General features: G+C 38.8%; 1 protein-coding gene across 1 annotated transcript in view; it reads right to left on the bottom strand.

Annotated features, from left to right (window-relative positions):
• Window positions 1–5,337: 5,337 nt before the first annotated feature.
• Window positions 5,338–23,918, bottom strand: part of KCNH7 (potassium voltage-gated channel subfamily H member 7) — a 384,959-nt gene continuing 366,378 nt past the window's right edge. The window contains exons 12-15 of the mRNA XM_059727333.1: window positions 18,987–19,250; window positions 11,969–12,137; window positions 8,205–8,397; window positions 5,338–6,860 (exon numbers count right to left, since the gene is read on the bottom strand). Coding sequence (XP_059583316.1) covers window positions 6,594–6,860; window positions 8,205–8,397; window positions 11,969–12,137; window positions 18,987–19,250 — 893 coding nt within the window. The 3' untranslated portion in view covers window positions 5,338–6,593. The remainder of the gene's footprint in view (window positions 6,861–8,204; window positions 8,398–11,968; window positions 12,138–18,986; window positions 19,251–23,918) is intronic.

Here is a 23,918-nt window from a genome sequence, read left to right as displayed (position 1 = left end):
AGTATGATTCTTGGTAAAATGCTATAATTTAAAACGAGTGAAATTCTTTATTCTGTCCCTCTTCTACAAGAGAGACATTTTTTTCTTTCTTGGTTTCAAAGGAAGAGTGGAGAAGGAGGAGAATAGAAAAGATGGCATGAAGAGAGATGGGTCTGAAGGAAGAAAGAATAAAATGGAGCATCCATGTCTTGTTATTTTTGCAAGATACACTGTATGCCTGCAAAATTATGGTTTATCTGAAGTGAGCCGGGGGTTTTATACATCAGGAAATTTTGCTTCTAGTTCTTGTCCTTTCTAATAAGGTTATTAAAATCCCTTTATTTTGAAAACCTATTACATGGATAATTGTGGGATTTTTTTCCTTCCCAAATATCTGAACAGTACTTTGATGTTTGGATTTAGTACACAGAAAATAAATGCATTGAATAAGGTAGGGCTGCTGTGGAAAAAATAGCGTGCATTGAATAATTGAAAGCTATAGACAAACCGGCAAATTACAGCAAGTTAAAAGGAGGAGGGATGTATTGCATATCAATTGCTGAATGGTTTGGGTCAGTTTACCGTGCAATGAAAAAGGGCTTTCATTTACTGCAGGGTAAGAGCAGGCACATAGTTACTACTGAGTGATCACCTGCTTTATGGTAAGTCCCTGCCTTCTCTTAACCTAGTTATCCACACCCAAAAAACTATATCATAATATACAAAAAAAATAGGTCAAATTAAGGTCATGTGAACCTTATTTCTGGCTTTTCCTAACTTTGAGTGTGCAAACTTGCAACTGTAATGGTTGTTTAATGTAGGTTTTTATGTACAGTTATTTTGTTCTTGCATGGTATAGAGTAATTATAGATTTCCTTGTCCTCCCACAGTTACCAAAGAGGACCCAAATGTGTTAAAATAAACAATGAAACTTCTGGGAAAGAAAGTTGCTTAGCTGAAGCTTAAAACACAGCTTCTTTTGTTTTGTCCATGCAGCGCATATATGTCTTAGTTGTGAATTGTAGCTTTAATTAATTACTGGACCAGATACACAGCTCATATAAATCAGTAGCTTCCTGAATAGGAATGCTGATTTATATAATCTGGCTTCTTGTGCCTAGAACCCTTGCTTTAGCACTTCTCTTGTGTTAGCAACTTATGAATTTCTTGTATACTTCCCTGTAATGGGCAGATTATAGTTTACACATTTTTTAAAAGGTTCAATTGACATTTGTATATAAAAAGTATTTTCATAAGTATTTCACAATCGCAACACAAGAAGAGTCAAATTTAATAAAGTGAAGTTAAACAAACATTTTAATTTAAAGTAAAATGAAAGGCAACAATGGCAGTAGAGGAGCTTCAATGTAGGGGTGAAGATGGGGAATTAATATATTAGATAAAATTAAAATTAAGAAAAGTTATCAAAAGATGAGAACTGTGCCAGATCAATTCCTCCAATGAAGAAACCAGTGGGAGAAACAGATAGGAAAAACACAAACAAGAGTTTCTAGGAATCAGGATCATCCTATCAAAGGATGGAGTTTGGATGGGTCAAGCTCTCTCTGGGAGTGCTTGAAGTCATTTGCTCTGTTTTGGTTTTTGTTGGGTTGGGGTTTTTTTGCAACTGACTATTTTTCCTTCACACTGGTGAGATGACTGATGCCCTTATCACAGTTATGCAATGATGCTAAGTAGACCTGGGTGGATTTTTTTTCAGCTGGACTTCATTTGCCAAAAATGCAGATTTGAGCAAATGGAACTGATCTGTGAATTTGTGGGGGATTCAGTCAACTGCTTTGGCTCAGTGAAAAAACACAACACAGCACAAAAGCAGCAGATAAAACAGTTTAAATGCGTCATTCTAACATTCTTTAAATGGTATATTTGCATTTCTCATTTCAAAATGTTGCTATATTTTGTACAACGGGGGGGGGGGATTTTTTGTTGCTTTTTTCCTTTCTTTTCTGTTCTTTTATCTTTTTTTTTTTTGGCCAGTAAATTAAGAAAGTATTTATGGATTAGAACCCTGAAGGATTTTAAGTACAATGGCCCACAGGAACGTGGTTGGGAAAGGAGAGAAAGTAACAGTCATGATCCATTGAATCCTGAAAATTTGCATAGGTCCATGCCCACCCTTCAGACCAATGATTCCTGTTACATTTCAGAGGCATACTGCCTCCAGGAACATGAAGAAGCAATATAACCTGTCAGCTGCCTCGATGCCATCAGCTTTACTGACTGCTGTAGAGACACTGACTTGTCTGCATCTTTCTGTCTTACTTTGCCACTCAGGCTAACAACAGAGAACAGGTTTGATGTGGCCCTTATTAGGCCAGGATATGACTTGCGTCAAAATAGGCATGGCCCAGCTGTTTGCAAACTAGGCTTCAATGGCAATTAAATTGAATTAGCTGCAATTATTCTGAGGCAAAGTGTTAATTCAGATAATTCCATGTACTTAATGTGGGATATTGAGCCTGGTTGTCTGTAAGGTCTGGATTTGATGTGGCATAAAACATTCTGGTGCATTCAAACTAGTTGTCTGTTTTTAGCTTATCAGTCCTAGAATCCCTAATTTAGGAATTCGGGATGTTGTGAACTCAGGCTATATTTAAGCCCTGTGCAGGGCTGCAAACAAGAAAAGCTTTCTGCACTGCCTATTTTTGCTTGTGTATATGTACAGGATTAGACTCAGGAGCCCAAATTGTTAAGAACAGCAATATATTCACTATATACAATCACACAGCACAAATAATTGCTTCAAAGCATGAAAATATGAATGAAAGGTGAAGGTTGGAATAATTTTGTTTTGCAGGACATGAGCAGATGTTAAATTATAATTTAGAAATTCACATTTTACTGTTATGAACTGGCTCCCACGCTCCCACATTTGATAATGGTATATGTGGCAAAAATAATGCTATGGATGTCCCAGTTCGTAATTAATTCTTAACTTCATGGGATTTTTTCCCCTAGTTTCTATCGGGGGTTTTCTGAGAGATATGATTAATCTCTGACAACACCTGAGAGATTTGAAAGAACATTTGTAACAGTTTGCACTCTTAATGCAAATATCTACTAGTCTCCTTTGTTAGTTTAGTAGCTCAAAGTTGTTCAAAATAGAATGGAGAGCTCACCAATTCTGGTCACAAATCCTGATGTATCATTACTTTAGATGATGTTGAGAAGAAGAAGGAAAGAAAATGGGGAAGACAAGATGTGTATTTGAACAAAAGTTCATAGACTCAAGCAGGCCTATAGTAAGACACATAAAGGGGTCTGTGGAGCAGGTGTCTTTCAGCAGGTAGGGACACACCCTGGATGTTACCAACCTTCTTTCTATAAACCTGACTAAATTAGACACATTCTACTGATTCAGAAACAAAGATGAGGGGAGCATAGGCGGTCCTTGCCCAGAAGGTTTTGAAATACAGGCAGTCCTTGACTTACAACATTTTGAGGTACAATGTTTTGCATGTACAGCATTTATAAATTGACACCCTGTTTCAACTTTCTGACATCAGTTTTGACTTTACAACGCTTGATCTGACCTGGCGCCATGCCAGCGAACAAGTTTGCTGCATCACCCATCTCCCTGGAGAACATCTGTCCAAACTTCCTTGGACACTTTCTTTAAGAAAGCAGACAAGACTCCAGAAAAACCTGCAGCCAAGACTCCTGAGAAGACTCCAGCCAAGAGCCCTTCAAAAAGTCCAGCAAAGTCACCTCAAAGAAGTCCTTCCAAATCAATATGATTGCTGTTTACAAAATAATTACATTAATGTAGCTATATTACTCATCTATAATTGATTGAGTACAAAATTCTGGGTTATTTTTGGTGAAAATAGGGTATCAGGCCTTGGTTCAGGAACCAATCCCCCATTTATAACATTGTTTCCTACGGGAAAATTGGTTCCGAGTTACAACGTTTCGACTTAAGAAGCGGCTTTCAGGAACCAATTGTGTCGTAAGTCCAAGGACTGCCAGTATCTGATGCAATTTCATGCCATTCAGAAGGTTAAATAGTTTCCAAGCAAGAAGTTTGTACAGAATCCAACTGGTCCCCACAGGAAAAAAAGTCTCTGGAGGCAGTCAGCCTTCCTCTTCTTTTTTCTTTCTCCATTGGAAGGGGGAGAGCCAATGGAGAAAGGATGGATAAACTCCTGCTAACTGGGGTACTATCACTTTCTTCATGCTTTGCTGCTCTATCTATACAGCCACGTGCAAAACCTCCTAAAATGGCTACTATTTCAGAGACTTCTGCCTGGTGAGTATAATCAAGTAGGAGAACAGGCTTTCAAAAGAGAGGGAGATAGATAAAGCAGGGAGTCTCTCCCTCTCCTTATAGAGGGACTTGCATATATCTGAGCTTCCCCCACTCCATGTGTTTTATTTAATTCTATTTCAGGGCTGTAGAAAATTATAGGATGAAATATATTTGCTAACTCTGTCTCTTTACTTATTCTGTTGTAATTTTATTCTTAGTTTATCAGACTATTTTTAATCTAAAGAAGCGTTTGCAGTTTTGCAAGAAAATGTGCTGATTCAGCCTTTGCACCAGATGTTAGGGTTTAGCAGATGGCTGCTACATTAAGATAAAGCAGGAGCAGTTAACTCACAATTATAAAAGTAAAAGTAGACACTATTAATTTATTATTCAGCACCTCTGTTATATTTCAGTGCATGTGAGCAAGGGATTCTAGCAAGCCTGTTCACACTTTCACCTACAGTCCAATCCTGAGAGGTGCTAAATACCACAACAGCCCATGAGCTCAGTGGAGCTTGAGGGCATTTAGTTTTTTTCAGGATGGAGTCTTTTCACTGGTTATGTAAACCTAATATAAAGGAGAGGAAAAGGGGATCTCATATGCAAGGGGCCTAATTCTCTTCAGGCCTCTTGTATTTATTTACTGGCTCAGTTTGAGTGGAACTATTATGAATCAGGCATCGAATCTGGGCTGGCGTTCATGTATATCCTAACCTGCCAGAATCAGTGTCTGCACATGTGAAGGACAATCACTGCTGCATCAGTCCTTGCCACTTTCTGAAGCATAGGTTTAGGTTGGGTTGTTTTGGTTTTTTTAATTATAAATCCCCACCCAGTAACTTGCTTGCATCTCTGCTTTTCAGAAATCAGCAGAGTTCCCCTCTGAGAGGACTTCTACATTAAAGCTTTGTTTAAGATTAGAAAATCATGTGATCATCTTTAAATATTTAAAAACAATAATAAAAAGGTCAGGTCTTTTTAAAACAAACACACCATTTGAAGCAGTATAATATTTTAATAAAATTAAATCTAAGTATTAACAAAGCATTACGCATATACAGTACATACTGTATTTAAAGCCTATGGACCTTAAACTCAATTTATTTTAGTGTAATCAGCTTTGGACACAAGCTAAGCTTACCTGTTTTGTAATAAGAAAGTTTACCACTGTACTTGGAAGTGATTTTACATATGTACATATATCTGTACCTATACCCACATACACATTTAAATATTCACATACATATATTTGTATGAAAATATATACACATACATACACACATATATATGCAGATAGATATGCGTATGTATATATATATTTTTAATATATTTTTTTAGCTCTCTGTGGAGGGGCCAGTAAGTAAAAAGAGATATTGCAAATGACAACAGTGATACTTATAAAAAGAAAACCTGTAAAATATTGTAATTTATACAGCTTGTTAGTATTTTGCATTGAACAAAAGGAACACAGTCTTCTGTATTACATAGAAATTATATTTATTGCATTTGATTATGTTTGAGTGACAGATGAGAACTACCTGCCTGCTTCTGACAGCTAACTTTTTAGGTATGAAGAAGATTTAAAAAGAAAAAGAAAAAGGAAAAAAAAAGTGCAAAAATACAAGAAACAATCTATTCAGGTAATGTTGCCTTATGGATGCAGTCAGTGATGATACTTTCTATTGTGTAGCACAGATGTTCTTCTAGTTAAATAGTGACCAACTCCAGTTTGTTTTGAAGAGACTGCTCTCTGTTCTGTTTCTTAATCATTTAGAATCCAGAAGTCTTAGTTTATTCTTTCTCTGAGCAGTGGAATCATTGCCCTTGACTGCCAAAAACTTACCACAAGAAGCTTACCTAAATTTTCAAAATAGGATTGGAAGTTTTCACTTGCAATTCAGAATAGCAAGTAGGGATCATGCCTATGTGGGTTATCATCAACACCTGCCCTCTTTGCTTTGAAGGCAAATCCCCAATAATGTACCACCTCAGTGAAAGTGGTCAATGGTAATCTCCATGCAACATAAAGTCTAATTTTGGGACATGCATGTATTTTTAAAAAAATTAAAAAATATAAGGTGCCTTGAGAATGCTGGCAGTTTTACATTTGGAACATATAGTTTCTATGTATATATATATATATCTATATATATATATATATATTTACATCATAACTGCTCAACTTTACCTTACAAGCTTCAAATTTAGGAAAATATACAGTACTTTTGCATATAATGTTATATTCCTTGTAGCCCCTGAGTCAAGTATAGAGGATTTAAATACAAAAAGGAAAAACAACCATTAAAAGCACTTACATTTTATGTGAAGTAATAGTACAAAAGTATTATTTCCCAGGAAGACCAGGATCAGAAACATGCCTATGAAGACCCAAGATTCCTATAGTGTTTAGGGAAGAATCTGGCAAGGAAGGGTGTCTAACTGGATGAAGACAAGTTTTACAATGGTGTGGATGACACTCTGAAGACTTCTCATGTTCTTGTTCTAAAAAAGAAGCTAAGTTGTCTTCTGAGGCTGTATTAAGATGCACCCCACTGGAGAGGGATTCTTTGGGTTTAAGTTTTGATTTTTCAAGGTCTAAAAATTCAGAACACTGAAAGGAAAGAAAAGAAACAAGGTGGCAATAGTTTTCCTGTTTCTCCTGTTTGTATTAAAACTGAGCAGAATCAAAATCTTTGAAAAATCAAACGTAAAACACAAACATTTGTGGAAAACACAATGTTTTATTTGAAGTACTTGAATATGATTCAGCTTCTGATCTCCACTATCCTTCCTCAGACCCTATGTTTTTGACTTTATGTTTTAAAGAAAGTCTTAATTAAGAGATGAATTTTCTAGGGATGGCCCCACCCTGAGACTGTGGATTTGAACACCTCCGAAACTTGAGAGAGGTCAAGAACTGAACCCTGTAAATAAAGCAGATCCCTAACTTTGGGGGAGTTTGGATTTGGATTTAGATCCATGCACTAGGCTCTACTTTACCTTTTAAGTCAGAGCTTGTGGGAAGAGAGGTCCTAATATAATTAAGTCACTTGCAATGAAAAGAGTGGACACAGCAATGGTTTTTACCTCCACGCCCCACTTCTCTTTCTAATACATGTGTTTGCATGTACATCATGAACTCCCTGCTGCATCACCCATAGGCTGCAGAATGGGGTGGGCCACTCGGGCCATGGCCCGATCAACTTTTAGCATGTTAATTTATATAACCCACAAACGCGCAATTGTCATTCTGGTTAAAACTATATAGCTATTTTTTAAATTGCATAGCTAGCTAAATTAACTGGCTAAAAGCTGGTTGGGCCATGGCCCAGGTGGCCCACCCCATTCCATGGCCTATGGCATCACCTGAGCTCCTACCACCTGTACAGCTAGTAGAAATGAGAAATGGCTCAGGGCTTCAAAGAATTGGACAGCAGCAGATGTTGGCGAAAGACTGCACTTTTTTTGTGCCTCCTTTGTGCTAAGCTAAGAGCAATTCTTTTGACTTCAACCCACCCCTAGTAATGTCCCTTTTTGCTATCTCATTTTATACAGTTTGTGATCATTTGCTAAATGTGTTACTGGGCGTGTACTACATTTTAATGCACATTAGCCTATTGTAATGCACATTAAAGTGTCACAAAATGTGCACTTTTGCTAATGTGTATTAAAATAGGCTAATGCACCTTTTTCTAGTACCTGACAATGGAGGTAATAAATTTAATATGCATTAGCAAAAGCACATTAATGAATGTGTAGACATGCCCACTATGACACAATTTGTAGCTTTAAGACCTTTACCCTCCCCCCCCCCCAACTCCCCAGAGATGTTTGGTCAAATTATTTCCTATTAATATAACTACACGATAAATGCCTGGTGCAGTGAACTGATCTTCCAGCCCCAGGTAAGAATGTAAAAAAAAAATCCTTGTAGTTGACATTGGCATATACATACCTGTGATGCAGGACTGAAACTTCTGTCTGTTTTAATAGATGCTACAGGATGAAGGTTTTGCCTCACCGGGGTAGCTGGGTGTTGATATTCTGCACTTGTAGTCACCATACTATATGTAGGTGGAATGAGCGTTGACTGCCTTTGTAACAGCTGTAAGATGGTTTGAATGTCAGCAGTCATTTGGGATTCAAGCCTAGAGAAGTAGCATGAAATCAGTTAGCACACAGCCATGGTAGAGTACATTTTAACACAGTGATTACAAATGCCTTCAAGAGGGAGCTGCAGGTTATTAACAAAGAAAATCATAACTTTTAATAATATAAACATGTTTTGAATAGGAAAGAACAGAAGAGGGAGCACCGAGTCCTTCCAAGGCTTGCAGCTCTCCCTCTTATCCACAGAACGTATTCTCTCAAGTGCATCATACCTTAGTGTTCAACACACAAATGAATATATTGCTATCAATTATGTTTGTAACTGAAATGAATATTGTGGTCCAGATCCTAAGCTGATTAACATAGCTCTGCTGACTTGATGGGAACTGAATTGATTTATGCAGGCTGAGATTTTTGGGTCACAATTGTTAAAGTGTCTGATGTCTCTCCCAACTATACAGTTGGTCCAATAAAAGATATAGCCCCCTAAATCCTTGCTGCTTTGAAACTTCTGATGGTCCCAAAGGCAAAGGGATACTCTAAAAACCTTGGTTGCATAATATGCATTTCCCACAGCTGGAACTTAGGTCATTCTTTTTTTAAGTACAGATCTTAAAATCAGTAATCTTTTTTTGGTGTCATTAGAATTTAGAGCACAACTGAGGGTAAAAAAAAGAGCTTATATGAAGATTGCCTTAAAACTCAGAGATAAACCCACCATTTTTTTGTGGTTCAGAACTGATTGATTTTTTCTGATTTTTGTATGAATTCTGATTTTGTGTAAATAAACCTTCAGGGAAGTGACAACAGTTGGAGATTGCTTATCTTCTCCATGCTTACATTGCCATAGCATTGAAGTGATTTTCAAATTATCATGCCAAGTTAATTAACAAACTCAGCAATGGGTAATGCCTATTGTGTTTCCTCAGCTGCCACAAAGCACTCTATAGAAGATTGTAAAATGGATACCAATCCTATTGTATTGGAACTCATCTCCTGACAGAATCATTTGCTTTGTAAACAAATCTTTTTTTTCAACAGCCCTTGATGTCATGAATGTTACTATTTCAGTGCTCTGCAGCAGCAGATTTAGGCCTCCTCTGGCAGAGTTGCTTTTGCTAGGTGGCTCATTGTTTGACTTAACCAATGTCATGCTGCAGAACAACTTCATCAGAAGAGATGGCTGTGAACTAAGTTGTAATTTTGCACCAGATCTCAGCACTCCCCTGGATGTTCAGGATGACTTTGCTCCCTGCATAGATATTAAAAGAAACATTGCTTCTTTGTTTGCTATTGTTACTATTGATTCCATGGCATTAGAGTTTTATAAAAGTAGCCTAATGAAGGACCAAACATAAGACGTCATAATCACCTTCTGTTCAGCTCTCTTAGTAAGTATGAGGTTGATACCACAGGAAAAATGCACCAGCATCAGTCACCATGCAGTGTCTTTATGTGTCATAATTTTTAATGAATAAAAATAATGCATTGATAATTAACTTGTATTGGAAACTTTTTTTCTCTCCCCTTATTTGTATTATCTGCAGAATCCCCTTATTCTCATGTGCAGACAATGTTCTTTGGGTGAATCTGATATATTTTATTAGACCAACTTAAATAGTTGGAAAAAGAATTTTAAGCAAACTTTCAGATTTAAAAACCCTTCGTCAGGCTGCGGAAGTTTCTGCAGTGTCTGTGTGTGCTTTTCCTGGATGAAATGAAAAGTAAAGAAGCCAGAAGCTGGTCTGGTCTTCATACAAGACAGGCAGTCAGTGAAGATGTAGATTGAGGAGTCAATAGGTGAGAGACAGGCTGGGTTGTGGGGGAAAGAAGGGGGATGAATAGTGGAGAGGTACCTGGGGCGTCAGATGTCAGGCAGGTATAATGTGTCATAAATTCAATGTCTATATTTAGTCCATGATTTTTAGTATCTAGGGGGTTGATGAAGTGGAGTCTCTGGGAGGTGGTGTGTAAGTTTCCTTTGAGGATCAGGACTGAGATTGGAGAGACAGTGGTTTTCTTGTGAGAAGTCTGCACCCACAGGTAATTGGGTATTCTTGGCTTTGATAGATTCCCAGTGTGCATTCATTCTGGTGCCCAGTTGTTGTTTGGTCTCTCCTACGTATTTTCCATCAGGGTATTTGGTGCATTGGATGAGATGTATTACATTTCTGGAAGTGCAGCTGTAGGATCCGGGAATGTTGATGGCTCTGTTGTGGGGTGTAGTTATTGTGGGGGTGGTAGTGATGTGTTGGCAGGTTTTGCATTTCTTGTCATGGCACGGTCTGGATCCATTCTGTGTGTTCTGGGCATGAGGAATTTTGCTTCTGGTGATGAGGTTAGTGAGGTTTGGTGCTTCGGTAAGGCTAGGATGGGTGGCTCTGGGAAAATCTCTTTAAGAATAGGGCCTCTTTCAAGTATCGGTTGCAATTGTTTGAGGATATTCTGTACGGGTTTGGGGGACGGGTGATCTGTCATAACCAGTGGCATGCGATGCGTGGGGGGTTTTCTTCTGTACTGCAGCAATTCTTCACGTGGTATCCGGGTGGCTCTTTGAAACTATTTTTTTTTTCAACTATGTAAGTTGGTCTAATAAAAGATATCAGATTCACCCAAAGAACCTTGTCTGCCTATGTACTTAGACCAACACGGTTATAACCTACACCTTTATTCTCATGTGCCTTTTCTCATTACTTTACAAAGAATTTCCTACTGTGCCATAGCAGAGAGTTCTAACTTTTCTCTAAGTTTTCATTCTTTCCCATTTTCCCATTTAATAACAATAACAGAGATAGATCATTCCCTTCCAAAGAAAAACATGCAGGATGGCAAAGATACTAATGCTCAGTCATGGGTGAATTTAGAGTTAAATCTTGTATTTGTCACGTCAACAAAGTTGAAAGTAATGGAATTCCAGGGAAAATAAAACGAAGGCACAGACAGGGCACAGACCAATTTAAAACTGAGTGAAATCACACAGTAAATTATACTGTATGACTAATCAGAATCTCCTAATGATATTTCTAAGATGCCATATGCTATGCTGCTTAGTCACCAATAGGGAGGAAAAGAAGGAATATGAATTGTATTAGCAAAGGTACCACACATATGCAGGATTTTGACAAAGAAAATGACTGTTTTCTTTTGTAGTAGGTGTAAGTGTTTTACACTTGTGATACTCCCATGGTTGTTTATTATAGAAAAAGCTGAAAAAGAGATTTATGTATCAAAAGCAAAGATGCCTGCAATACAAATGCTACTTCTGCTAGGAAGGCAGCTAGTTCATTCTGTGCATTCTGAGGAAAGTAGAGCCCTTCAAAGACAGGGGAAAACAAACAAACCCAAACCCAATCACCCCAAATCCACCATGTGTCCTAGCAGGACAGCCGAGGAGACAAGCACTGCCAATGCCTTTGGCCTTTCCCGTAATTTCAGGGAATTAGGTTGGTAAAATATGCTCAGATGAACCAAGCATTTTAAGGGTCTGGCTCTATGCGGCTTCAAAGCTCACAAGTCATTAAGTACTTCTGAAAATTCTCCCACAAAGTTCATCCTTGTTTTAATTCTATTAATATAAATGGTCTTATAGCTCCTTTCACACATCTTTACCTGTTGAGCTGTTCTTGAAGCAAATCAAGTCGGTGTTCAACTTCCCCATAGGTAAGTTCGCTTTCAGATTCACAGATGCCCCATGTCACATGAGGGAATGCTGACTGACTTGAAGCCTCATGGTATCCTTTTAGGTTTTCCTGTTCCCAGATTCTTTTATCAGCGATATCTGATGAAAAAAATCAGGAAGAAGTATAAATGTACTGGTCTACTTAAATGTAGCTGTTGTTTGAACCTGAGGAATCAAAGACATGACCAAGTTAGTGTGACACTATTTACACTTGATTTGTAAGAGATATTGGTCTGTTGCTTATTCAACCAAACAAATTAGAATTTTGCAAACCTCTGAAATATAGGTCCTTCCTTGAGAGAAATTAAATCAGTCACATCTGTGTTTTGCAATCCTAGCATATTTTATTAAAACATATATATTTTAATTAGTACAATGTCCCATGATACATACTTCCTTTGGTAGGTCTTATCATTCCCTTCCATGCACACTTTTGGGAATTTCTGGAGTAGATAATATACTACCTTTTCTTTCTTACAAGCTTTGGGAAGTGTAAGAGTTAACACTGTTGATATATCATAGGATATCCACTGAAATGAAAAGTGGAGTTCACCCCTCCAGTATAGTAGTCAGACTCTCTGCAGATGACTCAAGCAGCTGACTTTGTGTATATTAGTTTCATTTCACATTTTTATATTTTTCTAAGAAACCATGAAAAACTAGATCCTTACACAGGAAGGCAGGAAATAGGTGCCATTATGAATGGTTTGTCCAAATCCTTCTCCATAACCCTCTTCCCTGAACTGATCATGTATTACATTTTTGGAAATATTCCTTAAGTAGAGATAGTAGAGAAAACTTTCCTTTGGTGAGATCAGTGGTGAAAGTAGAGTGAAGCAGAAAGGGGAGCACTCATCATTAGAGTTCATATGGGGGAAATGTTCCTCTCCTTTTGGCAGGGAATGGTGGATGCGCTTTATTGCATTAATGGTGCTTTGTGATCTGTGAGATCAGAGGGTTTCCTGGAATTTGAATATCACATGACATAACATAAACTAGCTTTATGCATAAGTCTAAACAAGGAAGAGAAGATTTTACCTTGGCTCCATGGTGTCCCATTCAATTTCTCAGACTAGTCAATACATAACACAAGGGAGGGAAAAAAGGAAAGGCAATGACTGGGAATCATATAATTTTGACTGAGCTAGCATGTATCGCACAATTTTCAGGTTTCTGAGGAAAGTGGGAAGCTTTGGGAAAGGTCATGGGACAAAATGTTGACAAGCAGAAGTCTGGCATTATTTCAATCCACACCTGCATGTAGAATGCATAGTGGAAAACTAGGTGACTGATTTTTAGATGGTGAATTTAAGGAATAAAATCTAAATGGTACATGCAGTTTGTTTACACTGCTTTTTTACTGCCCTGCAAAATCTAAAGGATTTTATGTGGAAATTCTCAAGTTGGATCACATTTGTTTTGTCTTATGCCATAGTATCTCTTTAGCTGTGCCACAGGGGAAATCACAGATGTTTTTGTCTGGGAACAAATATTTGTGGAGTATCTTGAGTAACACTTTCAATCTGATTGCCAAAATACCTTGCATTAACTGAAGTTTACAAAGGATCATATACTCTCATCTAAACATTCTGGTCTTCTCTTTCAGGGGAATTGTGTACTTCTTCTGAGGTGCTGCCACATATATAAATAGCAAACAGAGACATCCAGGGAAATCAAGCATTACAGCTAAACATGGGCTTAGAGGAATGTCTTCAAGGTGAGACCTAAATTAATAGATGTGTGGACAGGTTCATCTAAACAGCTGAGAGAGAAAAATCCAGGGCTTGAATAAAGGCTAGGGAGTCCCCAAAGATCATGGAAAATAGGTTTTTTCTGCTGTATGGGGATTAACAACTACTGAAAAGCTTCTCTGTATGTTCTCAAAAGAGGTGCAGAACTGAAACACTAAGTGCTGCAGGTCACATTTGTCTTAGCACTGCTTATACAGTACCTGCCCCAGGCTATCCAGGGAGGTATTTGTAGCCACTTATGATCCAAGAAGACCTCAACGGCAGACCAGGCAGAAGAAAAGTCTAACCCTCTTTTCTGCAGCTGTGATGGCAGATGAAGGCTGCAGCAGATCAAGGGTTTCCAATCATCTTGGATTCCATGCCATTGGGCTTAGATCCCTATCTGTCAATGACTGCATTTGTTGGTGTGCAACGACATCCTCATGCTAAAAGAAGTCATGCACAGGCATCTTCCTTATGGGAATTATACATTTTCTCTGCACAACAGGAAAGTCCTACAGTCATTGGCGAGTAGTGACAGGGATAAGACTGTGAGATCTGGAAGTTCCTAGTCATGGACTTGCACGTAGGTGGTGGATGTTTGCTTCAGTTGTCTTGTTCGAGGACAGAGGCAGTAAAACCAGTTCGGCAGCTACACCCATGACTGAGCAGTCCTGTTTAGGATCCACTCTGCTTACCCCACATGGGGAGGGGGCTAGAAAAGGTGTCCCAAACATAGTCTGTCTCAATCAGTTCCTGATTGGATATTTGTTTTCAGAGGGATCACCTCTATGTGGTAACAAAGAAACAAAAATGATTTTTGGAACCTGGAATGTACAAACCTTAATGGACTACGCAAATAGTGATTGCCCCAAGTGAAGGACAGCAATAGCCTTAATGAACTGAGGAAGTTCAATATCAACATTGCTGCCCTATCTGAAACTCGACATGCTGGAGAAGGACATCTGAAAGAAGGAGGTGGAGGATACACATTCTTTTGGAGAGGGAGAGCAAAAGAAGAGCCACGAACACATGGAGTTGGTTTTGCCATCAAAAACAAACTTGTGAACTGACTCTCAGAACTCCCAATTGAAGTTAGTGAACACCTCACGACTCTGTCTGAAACTCGCCAAATACCAACAGGCGACAATTGTGAGTGCATATGCCCTGACTCTCAATGCTGATGAAATCATGAAGGAGAACTTCTGCTCACAGCTTGACACCATCCTCTCATATATCCCAAAGGAAGATAAGATCATCCTTCTTGGAGATTTCAATGCCAGAGTGGGAAGAGACTCAAAACTTTGAAATGGTACTATCAGAAAAGAAGGCATTGGAAATTCAAATGCTAATGGGGTCCTTCTCCTGATGAAGTGCACAGAACATGGACTTGTCATCACAAATACCCTGTTCCATTAAAGAAACAAGTTCAAGACATCTTAGAAACAACCTAAATCAAAACACTGGCATTTGATAGACCATGTGACTGTTCAGATTCGCGATCACCAGGATGTCCTGATTACGAGAGCCATGACTAGCACTGATGACTGTTGGACTGACCACCACCTCATTCATTCCTGCATGTACATCAGAATTGCTCCTAAATGAAGAATACGAAGGAAGCAGGCATAAGTTAAACATCGAGTGCTTGAAGGACCCACTCAAGCAGAGAGAATGCCAGCAACTCCTGAATGAGACATTACCAACAGAGCACCCAGAACAAGCTGAGGAGCACTGGATGGGACTCAAGACAGCTGTTCTCTCATCCTGTGAAAATATCATAGGATACAAGACCAGGAAACATCAATATTGGTTTGACAAAAATGACACTGAAATTAAAGGTCTCATTGACAGGAAATGGAAAGCTCTCTCTGCCTGGCAGAATGACATCAACTCTGCCAACAGGAAAAATGCACACCAACAAGTAAAATCAGAGGTGCAGAGGAGAATACGAGAACTGAAGAATGAGTGGTGGATTCAGAAATAAAAAGAAATCCAACATTTTGCTGACATCCGTGACACTTGTGTCTTCTTCAGTGCAACCAAATCTGTCTATGACCCTAGCACTCAAGGCCTTCATCCTCTAAGATCAAAGGACAAAACTCCTGAAAGACAGTAAATCAATCAGTGCTTGCTGGAAAGAACATTTCCAGGACCTTCTGAATCATGACTCAACTGTCGATGAAGATAAGATCAACAACCTTTCGCAAAAAGCAATCAGAGAAGACCTCAGTTTGCTGCCTGGCAGAGGTCAGGGGAGCCATCAGGAAAATGAAGAATAACAAGGCAACCAGTGCTGATGGAAAACCTGCAGAGATTTTCAAAGGAGAAGGAGAGAAACTTACATGTCAGCTTCATGTCCTCATCCTTAAAATCTAGAACAAGGAAGAAATCCCAGCCAACCTAAGGGATGCCTTGATTGTTACTATCTTCAAGAAAGGGGACAGAGTTGATTGTGGAAACTATTGAGGCATCTTGGCACCATAATGCACCTCAATGACAGAAAGCTCCCACCTGGAATTGAAATTGTGTATAGGATGGATGGAAGACTCTTCAACCTCAACAGATTCAAATCCAAAACTAAGACCCATCCATAATGGAACAACATCCACAATGGAACTCCAGTACGCGGATGACAATGCTGTCATTGCTCAATCTGAAATGGATCTCCAAACCATTCTTAATGTCTTCTTGGAAGTCTATGAGAGTATTGGCCTAACTCTAAACATCAGGAAAATGCAAGTCCTTTACCAACCTGCTCCAAATGGAGAAACAGCCCCAACAACTGCCATTCAAATCAACAGAGAATTGCTGGAGAACATGGATCACTTCACTTATCTTGGAAACTATCTTTCATCAAAGGCAGACATAGACACAGAAATACAACACCGCTTGAAATGTGCAAGTGCAGCCTTTGGACGTCTGAGTAAAACAGTCTTCTTAAATCATGACATCCTTGCTGAAATGAAGCTCTTGGTTTATCAAGCCATTGTCATTCCAACTCTGTTGAATGGCTCAGAAACTTGGACCACGTATGGAAGACATCTCAAGAGCGTGGAAAATTATCACCAATGGTGCCTTCACAAGATCCTTTGGATTAGCTGGGAGAATAGATGCACAAAGATCAGTATCTTGGCCGAAGCAAATTCCAACAGCATTGAGGCCATGATCATCCAAAACCAACTTTGCTGCACAGGTTATGTAGTTCACATGCCTGACTCCCACCTTCTAAAGAGAATCTTTTTCTCACAGCTGAAAGAAGGTCAGTGAAGTAGTGGAGGCCAAAGAAAGTGCTTCAAAGACACCCTGAAAGCAAACATGAAGAGGTGTAACATCAACATCAATATTTGGGAGACCTTTTCTCAGGACCAACCAAAATGGAGGAATACTCTTTGGGAGGGATCTCAACACTGTGAAACAGCTTGTCAACAGGCAGAAGAGGAATAGAGGAACAGGCGAAAAGAACATCAGAACACCCAATGCAGCAACACAGTGCCTATCCCTCCTGGAAACACCTGTCCTCACTGCGACAAGACATGTGGATCTAGAATTGGGTTATGGAGTCATCTGAGGAATCACTATTAAGATCCTTGGAAGATAATCTGACTCATTCATGAGTGATCGCCCATCATATCGCATTCCAAAATGTTAATTAATGACCAACATTAAAGCAACTGTTATGTGGTATGTTATGTGTCATGTTGACAAAGAATTATGGATTCTTTCACATTTATGAGTTAATTTATATGAATACTTAATAATTCTAAGATTATAAATTCATAGTTTAAATTTATATGGAGTTTATTTTAAAACATCATTATGTTTACAATTGCCTTTATACAAAATAAAATCAATAACTGATTACAGGAATGAGAGTTTAATTTAAAATGTTGATTGATTGAATTTAATGTTTTATGAAAGTGGAAAGGCAACCAGCTTTTCAAACATGCTACTAAAATCTCAGGATTACAAAGGAAAAAAGTATGCAATCTTAATCAAAATATACGCCCTTTTGACAGACTAAATTTAGCTCAGAGTAAAATCTGCAATAGGTTGCCTTGGAAAATGTTGCTATAGTTGCAAGGACACATTTCTGGCTACCAGCAAAGGAAAGATAAGCTTTCAAATTGCAATATGTACACAGCTAGTTTATGTGGCTCAGCATTTGACCTTAGCCCAAGAAGACCAGTTTTCATATTGCTGGATTTCTGGAATGTTAAAAATATGTTGTTTGAGAGGATTATTTTTTAGAAGCATTTTAAATACTATCCTAGAAAACTAAAGTTGATTTAATATGTAGTTAAATTTACTGTGCCAAGAAACAAATTGAGGGAAACAGCAGTAAGCACTGAATAGACAAGTCTTCTTTTCAGACTTAAATAACTGCAAACAAACCTTCAGCAACATTTGTTAATGTTGTACTAAAACTTAACCATTTCATTAGTTCAGTCTGAATTTCACTGAGAAAATAAATGCTTTAATAAAAGAAGGAATACATTCAATGTTGTGATAGAAAGCAACCACTACATTTTAACTTAACTGAGATTGCCTAATCTTTGTAAAACATTTGCCATATATACTAGGGGACAAATCCTGTTCCATTTACTCATCTAAATTTCCTGCTGAAGTCAAGCAAGACTTGTTCGTATTGATATGGCTTCATGAGACTCATATTTAGTATCTCTTCTGTTAAACAGAAGATACCCTGTCCAGGATTTTGTGCTGCTATCCAACACTGTAGCACAATGTACATTCCATCTTCCAACATGTTTGATGGATTCTCTGCCAGTATAAATCCCAGTTTACAGCAATGAAAGATAATCTCAAATCCATATTTTCAAACATTGGACCCATGCAACATTAGTGGGTACCTTTAATATTTTTGCTTAAGGATTTGAATCTAAGAAGATTCAGTGATAGAGTGATTCATTGCCAACACCTCAGCTAAAACTCAAGAGCTTCTGGTTTTCCATTTTATTCCTAATCTACCAAATTATATTCCCTTCATGGGAAATATCTTGGGTTGAATATTCTCTATATGAACTAGAAGAATATTCTTTGTGAATGTTTAATGACACACTTAAAAATAAATTCCTCTGTTATTTGTCATTGGAGCCATTCAGATAATTTTTTTTTCCTTCTTCTTTTTTCTCATTGGTCCTCAGAGCAGAGAGTTGAATAGTCCATCTTTACAAAAGAGCAGCACAGATTAAATTACCTTTACAAGAATTACTTCTTTTGTCAATGTGTATCCTTTCTGCTATGTGCACCACTTCTTCAAAGTCCAGCCCTGTAGTTTTGCCTGTCACTGATGGGTAATCAATTATTCCAGCAAACAGGGGTTTCTGCTCATCTTCAATGGATGATACAAAAGATGATGACCCACTTTTCTTCTCCTCATAGTGCTTCCTTGTATATTGATAATGCCTGGTGCTATCCACTGAGTCCTCAGGATCATTCTGATTGTTCTCTTTGTAATAGCCTGTCAAATAGAAATAATTGTATATAATAATGTGTGGTATATGAAATCTTGTTCCAATTTATTCTGGGTCTCAGGGGCAGAGTAGAAGTTATTATTATCCCATTTAGCAGGTTCAATCTCAGGTAGGAATACTATAACTTTAAAGCCTTTTCTGTTAAGGAGCACTGCAGAGGTGCTGGAGATGTTCTCTCTGATTCCTAGATAAAAGAAGAGATGCATTTCAATAGCAGTCCCAGATGACATTCCCTAGGTATTCGTGAGGGATTAACAGGTCCCTCCAGCATGCTTCATTATGGAGCATATTGCTCGTTTTATAATTGCAAAGACCTTAACACATCCCCTATATTTTCTTACTGTTTTTTTCACTTCTGAAAATGAAGTGGCAGAAAGCTTTACACCTTAGTAATGGGCAACCATATAAACATTTAGTTACATGTTAAAAAAATGAATCCCTTATTTAATTTCCCCTTTGACTGTGTTTGCTCCCCCTTGGGACTGCCAGGGTTATCAAATTCAATACATACAGAGTGTGTTTGTCTGCTCATTAAGATGTATAAAGTGCAAGGATCAAATACACCTGTGCATCATCATTCACACTGGCTACGTCTTGAATTCTTGGGGCAGTTCAAGATGTATATTTTGACACACAAAGCCCTAAATGGCATGGGGCAAACCTCATCAAAGGGTCATATATACTGCCACACTCATGTTTAGCAGAAATAATTGGGATGGGAAAGGAATAATAAATAGAAGAGGGCTGCTAGCATTTTCTGTGGGAGGTTCTCACTTTCAGAAACTACTGGTCTAGACTTGGTCCAGAATATCTTAGTTCTGTTTATTCTTAGAGTCATAGAGTCAATGGACCAGGAGGGACATGTAAGATCATCAAGTTCGGTCCCCTGCCAACCGGGGAGGTTAAAGCGCTCATACTAGCTCAATGAGGTGCTTATCCAGCCTCCCCTTGAACACCTCCAAGGATGGCGACTGCACCACCTTCTTAGGGTGACTTCAAAGTTTATCCATTTCCATGTCTTTTGGGGAAGAAAAAGACATGACAAGGCTGGTGTGTATGGCAAGAAGGACTTTGGTTGAATGTAGAATTCCTCTTTGGTTAATGATTTTTAAATTTTGGGGTGAGGAACAGCTGTAGTTTAATCCTTTTGTGCAGCTGTATTTTCATTCATAGCAAAGACATTGGGCAGGTGCCTTTTAAAAATTTATTATAAACTGAAAAAAGAAATAAAACAGGGATTAAATCCAACAATGGTTGTAGATCAAATACCAGTATTGAGACCTCTTCATTTGTCTTTAGTAAAACACTTAAAGTGAGTTTTATTGGATGTTTTCAAATCCAGTATTTTAGTTTGCCTATTTTTAACATACATGTTGAGATTATTTCAGTCCTGAAAAATGTATTTAGAACACATTTTAGCAGGGTAGTCTCAATAAGATATAAATACTGTAACTAGTTTGCATTAACTTCCTGGGGAGACAGCATGATTCCCCATCTGCTTGCTGCTAATTACTAATCAACATAATTCTGGAATGACAATCATCACTACAATGGTTAATACAGCATTAAATATATTTTCTTGGTTGTTTCTTCTCCTTTAATAATGTTTTCTGGTCACTGTCCACAAGAAAAGTGAATTGCTGCCTGACCTACCTTTAGGAGATCTGCATACATAAGGCACCATTCCTGCACCAATCAAATCTCACCTTCTTCAAAATCTGGTCATCTATCTCCTAAATCCAGAGATCTACCTTAGTGAGATTGCAGGTGATGCTGACTAAGCTGGGGGTGAGGTCAGTGTACATGGCCCACACCTGTATTTATTTCAAATGAATCTTGAAAGGAAATCAATGCACTTCTGTGGTAATCTTTTTAATAAAGATACTTGTTTTTATGTGGTGAAGCCATACCTGTAGGTGGCTCAGCAGTGGTGCTCAGGTGAGGAACGGATGCAGAGAACTTGCCCTTGTATGGCTCTCAAGGGTTTGTGGCTGATTCTATAGATGGCCATCCCATCTGCAGATGGGACAACTGGGGAGAAAGGTACATAAAAAGATTCTAATGGAAATTTCAATCCCCTTTGCTCCCCCTTACACCACAAGTTTTCCTTTGGAAGTGGATGAGGGAACTGCATTTTATAGCAGTCACTCTCAGTCTAAGGGCCTTGTTACACAGTAATTTTAGATGACTTCTGGAGCTCTTGACCCCTGGATTGGCTGCACGTTAGCACCTTTTTAAGTGATTTAAAGCACTCATTATTTGCTTTTAAGTTACACCACTCCAGGGCAGGATTATCTCTAATCTACCTAATTTTCCTTCTGTTTCATTAAGGCGTGGCAACTCTCCACAGCTATTTCACCCCAGTTGAAGTCCTCTAGCATCCCAGAATGCAGTGGCCCTTCCTGAGTCAGGGTGAGTGGAGACACTGGGCTGCAGTGGGGCCAGAGGAACAGTGCCTTGCCCCATGGGCATATTGGGTAGAGTGAGCACTGCAGCTCTGGAGTGCCTGGTGGCAGAAGTGCTGCCCCCAACCACTCAGATTGGCTCTGCTCCCACCGAGAGCAGTGAGCTCATCCTGCTCCTAGTCCTGCCTCTGCTCATGAAGCCTCTAGTGGCAAGTCTCAGCTGTGCAGGTGAAGGACACCCAGAGATGTTTTTTTCCCCTTAAAGTGTGACTGTTCCACTAAGCTTATCAACACCAAGCCAATTGACATTTGTGTGGCTTTCAGCATGAGGTGTAATGAGGCACTAATAAGATTAATTACTCATTTTGCATCAAATTGAAACTGTAAAAAGACCCTAAAGCAAATGTTTGAAATTGTCACATTTTTGACAATTTCTTATGCTTACAAAAATTTGTGAATCAATCAGAAGAGACGTAGGCTATTTTTAAACACTGATTGATTGAGTACACATTTTCAAGAGCAGTTTAGACAGAAACTTGACTGGGATAGTGTAATCAGAGATGATCCTGCCTTGAGCAGAGGGGCTAGACTAGATGACCTCATGAGGTACTTTTCAGTCCTAATTTATAATGATCCTGTGATCCTATGTGTTTACAAAGGGAGGTCATTGAGGCTACTTTAACACAGACTAGAGAAATCACATAGTGGCTGAAGTGGAAAGGGCAGATAAATCTAAAATATTTATGTACCAATCACTATAAGGCTGCAACCAGATGCCACCTTGTTGCTGCCATAAAAATGTTTATAGCAGAACAAAGCAAAAGTAAACAGATATCCATGCCCTTTGCTGCATCATAGATTCCCAAATTTGTGGCCATGACAACAGGTTACATTCTAGAGGCGTGCCACTATTCTGTGGTGGATAAGTTTGTTTTAAGGCAGGAGTGCATGGGCAGCCTGGAGATGCCAGCTCTCCCCAATCATCCCAGGAAGGAACACCAGGGTCTTCAAGGACCTGATCCCTAGAGAAATTCCCCGGGGACACAGGATCAGGCCCCTGAACCCTGGGGCATCTGCCTGAGTTTCCCCATTTGCAGATGGGGGGGTGTTGCCCCACAGGATTTAGCACCTGAAGCTCCAGGAGTAGCAGGGGCCTGACCTTCCAGAAGAGTGGGCAACATATATTTTTCCCAATGAAATGGACCAGCTGTGCCAAGACACATTCCAGCACAGCTGATCTGCTTCATTTGGCAACATCCATAGGCAGTTAGCCAGATTTTGCCCTCAGTTACACTGCTGTACAACTAGTGTGGTTCCATTAACCTCATTACAGTTTATCTGGATTTACATTGATACAGTTGGTAGCATATTGGATGCTAAATGTCCCTGCAGCAAGTGTAGTGGGCACCTGACATTGGAGCAAAAGACTGGATTACATGAAGGGAAGGCTCTTGCCAATGCTACCATGTAGGTACCTTCCAGAGTCAAAGAGGTTAACTTTTGTCCATTTTTTCCAATGTCATAACATCTAGCCTTGCATGTAGAGCCATTATTGCATCTGCTAGTCATGTTGCTGCAGTCAGAAATGCTACCATGCCTTTGTATTGAAGTTGCTCCAAAAAGGTTTTCATTTGGACAGAAAATCATCTGCGTAAGTAATTATAACATATACTAATGCACTGAGAACAATACCATGATGTTGTGTGGCTAGAATATGAATAAAAAATGGAAAGTGCATTCTTTACTTGGTTCTCAACAACAGGAGCTAATGGAGTGCACAGGGCAGTTCAGCTGAAATACATTACAAGTAGTCTCTAGGTAATGCTTTATTTAGATGGGGCACTATCATTTCTGCCCTTTTCTAATGAAACCATGCCATTGAGTTAGAATGAATGTTTCAGATGAGAGAAATGGCTTTTCTCTGCTAAGTCTTTTTTTAGTACAAGGATAAGCACATAAGTTAAGTCTTTATCACACGGACTTACAATTCCCCACCTCACCTTTCCCTTTCCATTTGACTGAAAAAAAGATTTTGGCAATTAAAAAAAATGTATTTCCTGCAGAATGACCCTTATTCCCTACCATCTTCTAATAACATAGGTTTTACTTTCTGATTTATATAGCTAGAAACACTTTTTTGAGGCTGATTATTCTATATTCTCCTGCTTTGACAAACACCTATACAAACATAATTTGCACTGTTTGTGAAACTCATTTTAGCCTGCAATGTGTTTTGGGTGTCTGCCAAAC

The sequence above is a fragment of the Alligator mississippiensis genome, chromosome 4 (assembly GCF_030867095.1).
Source record: "Alligator mississippiensis isolate rAllMis1 chromosome 4, rAllMis1, whole genome shotgun sequence".
NCBI classification, from domain to species: domain Eukaryota; kingdom Metazoa; phylum Chordata; order Crocodylia; family Alligatoridae; genus Alligator; species Alligator mississippiensis.
Note: the sequence above shows the minus strand (reverse complement) of the source record. Positions and strands in the feature narration are given on the sequence as shown.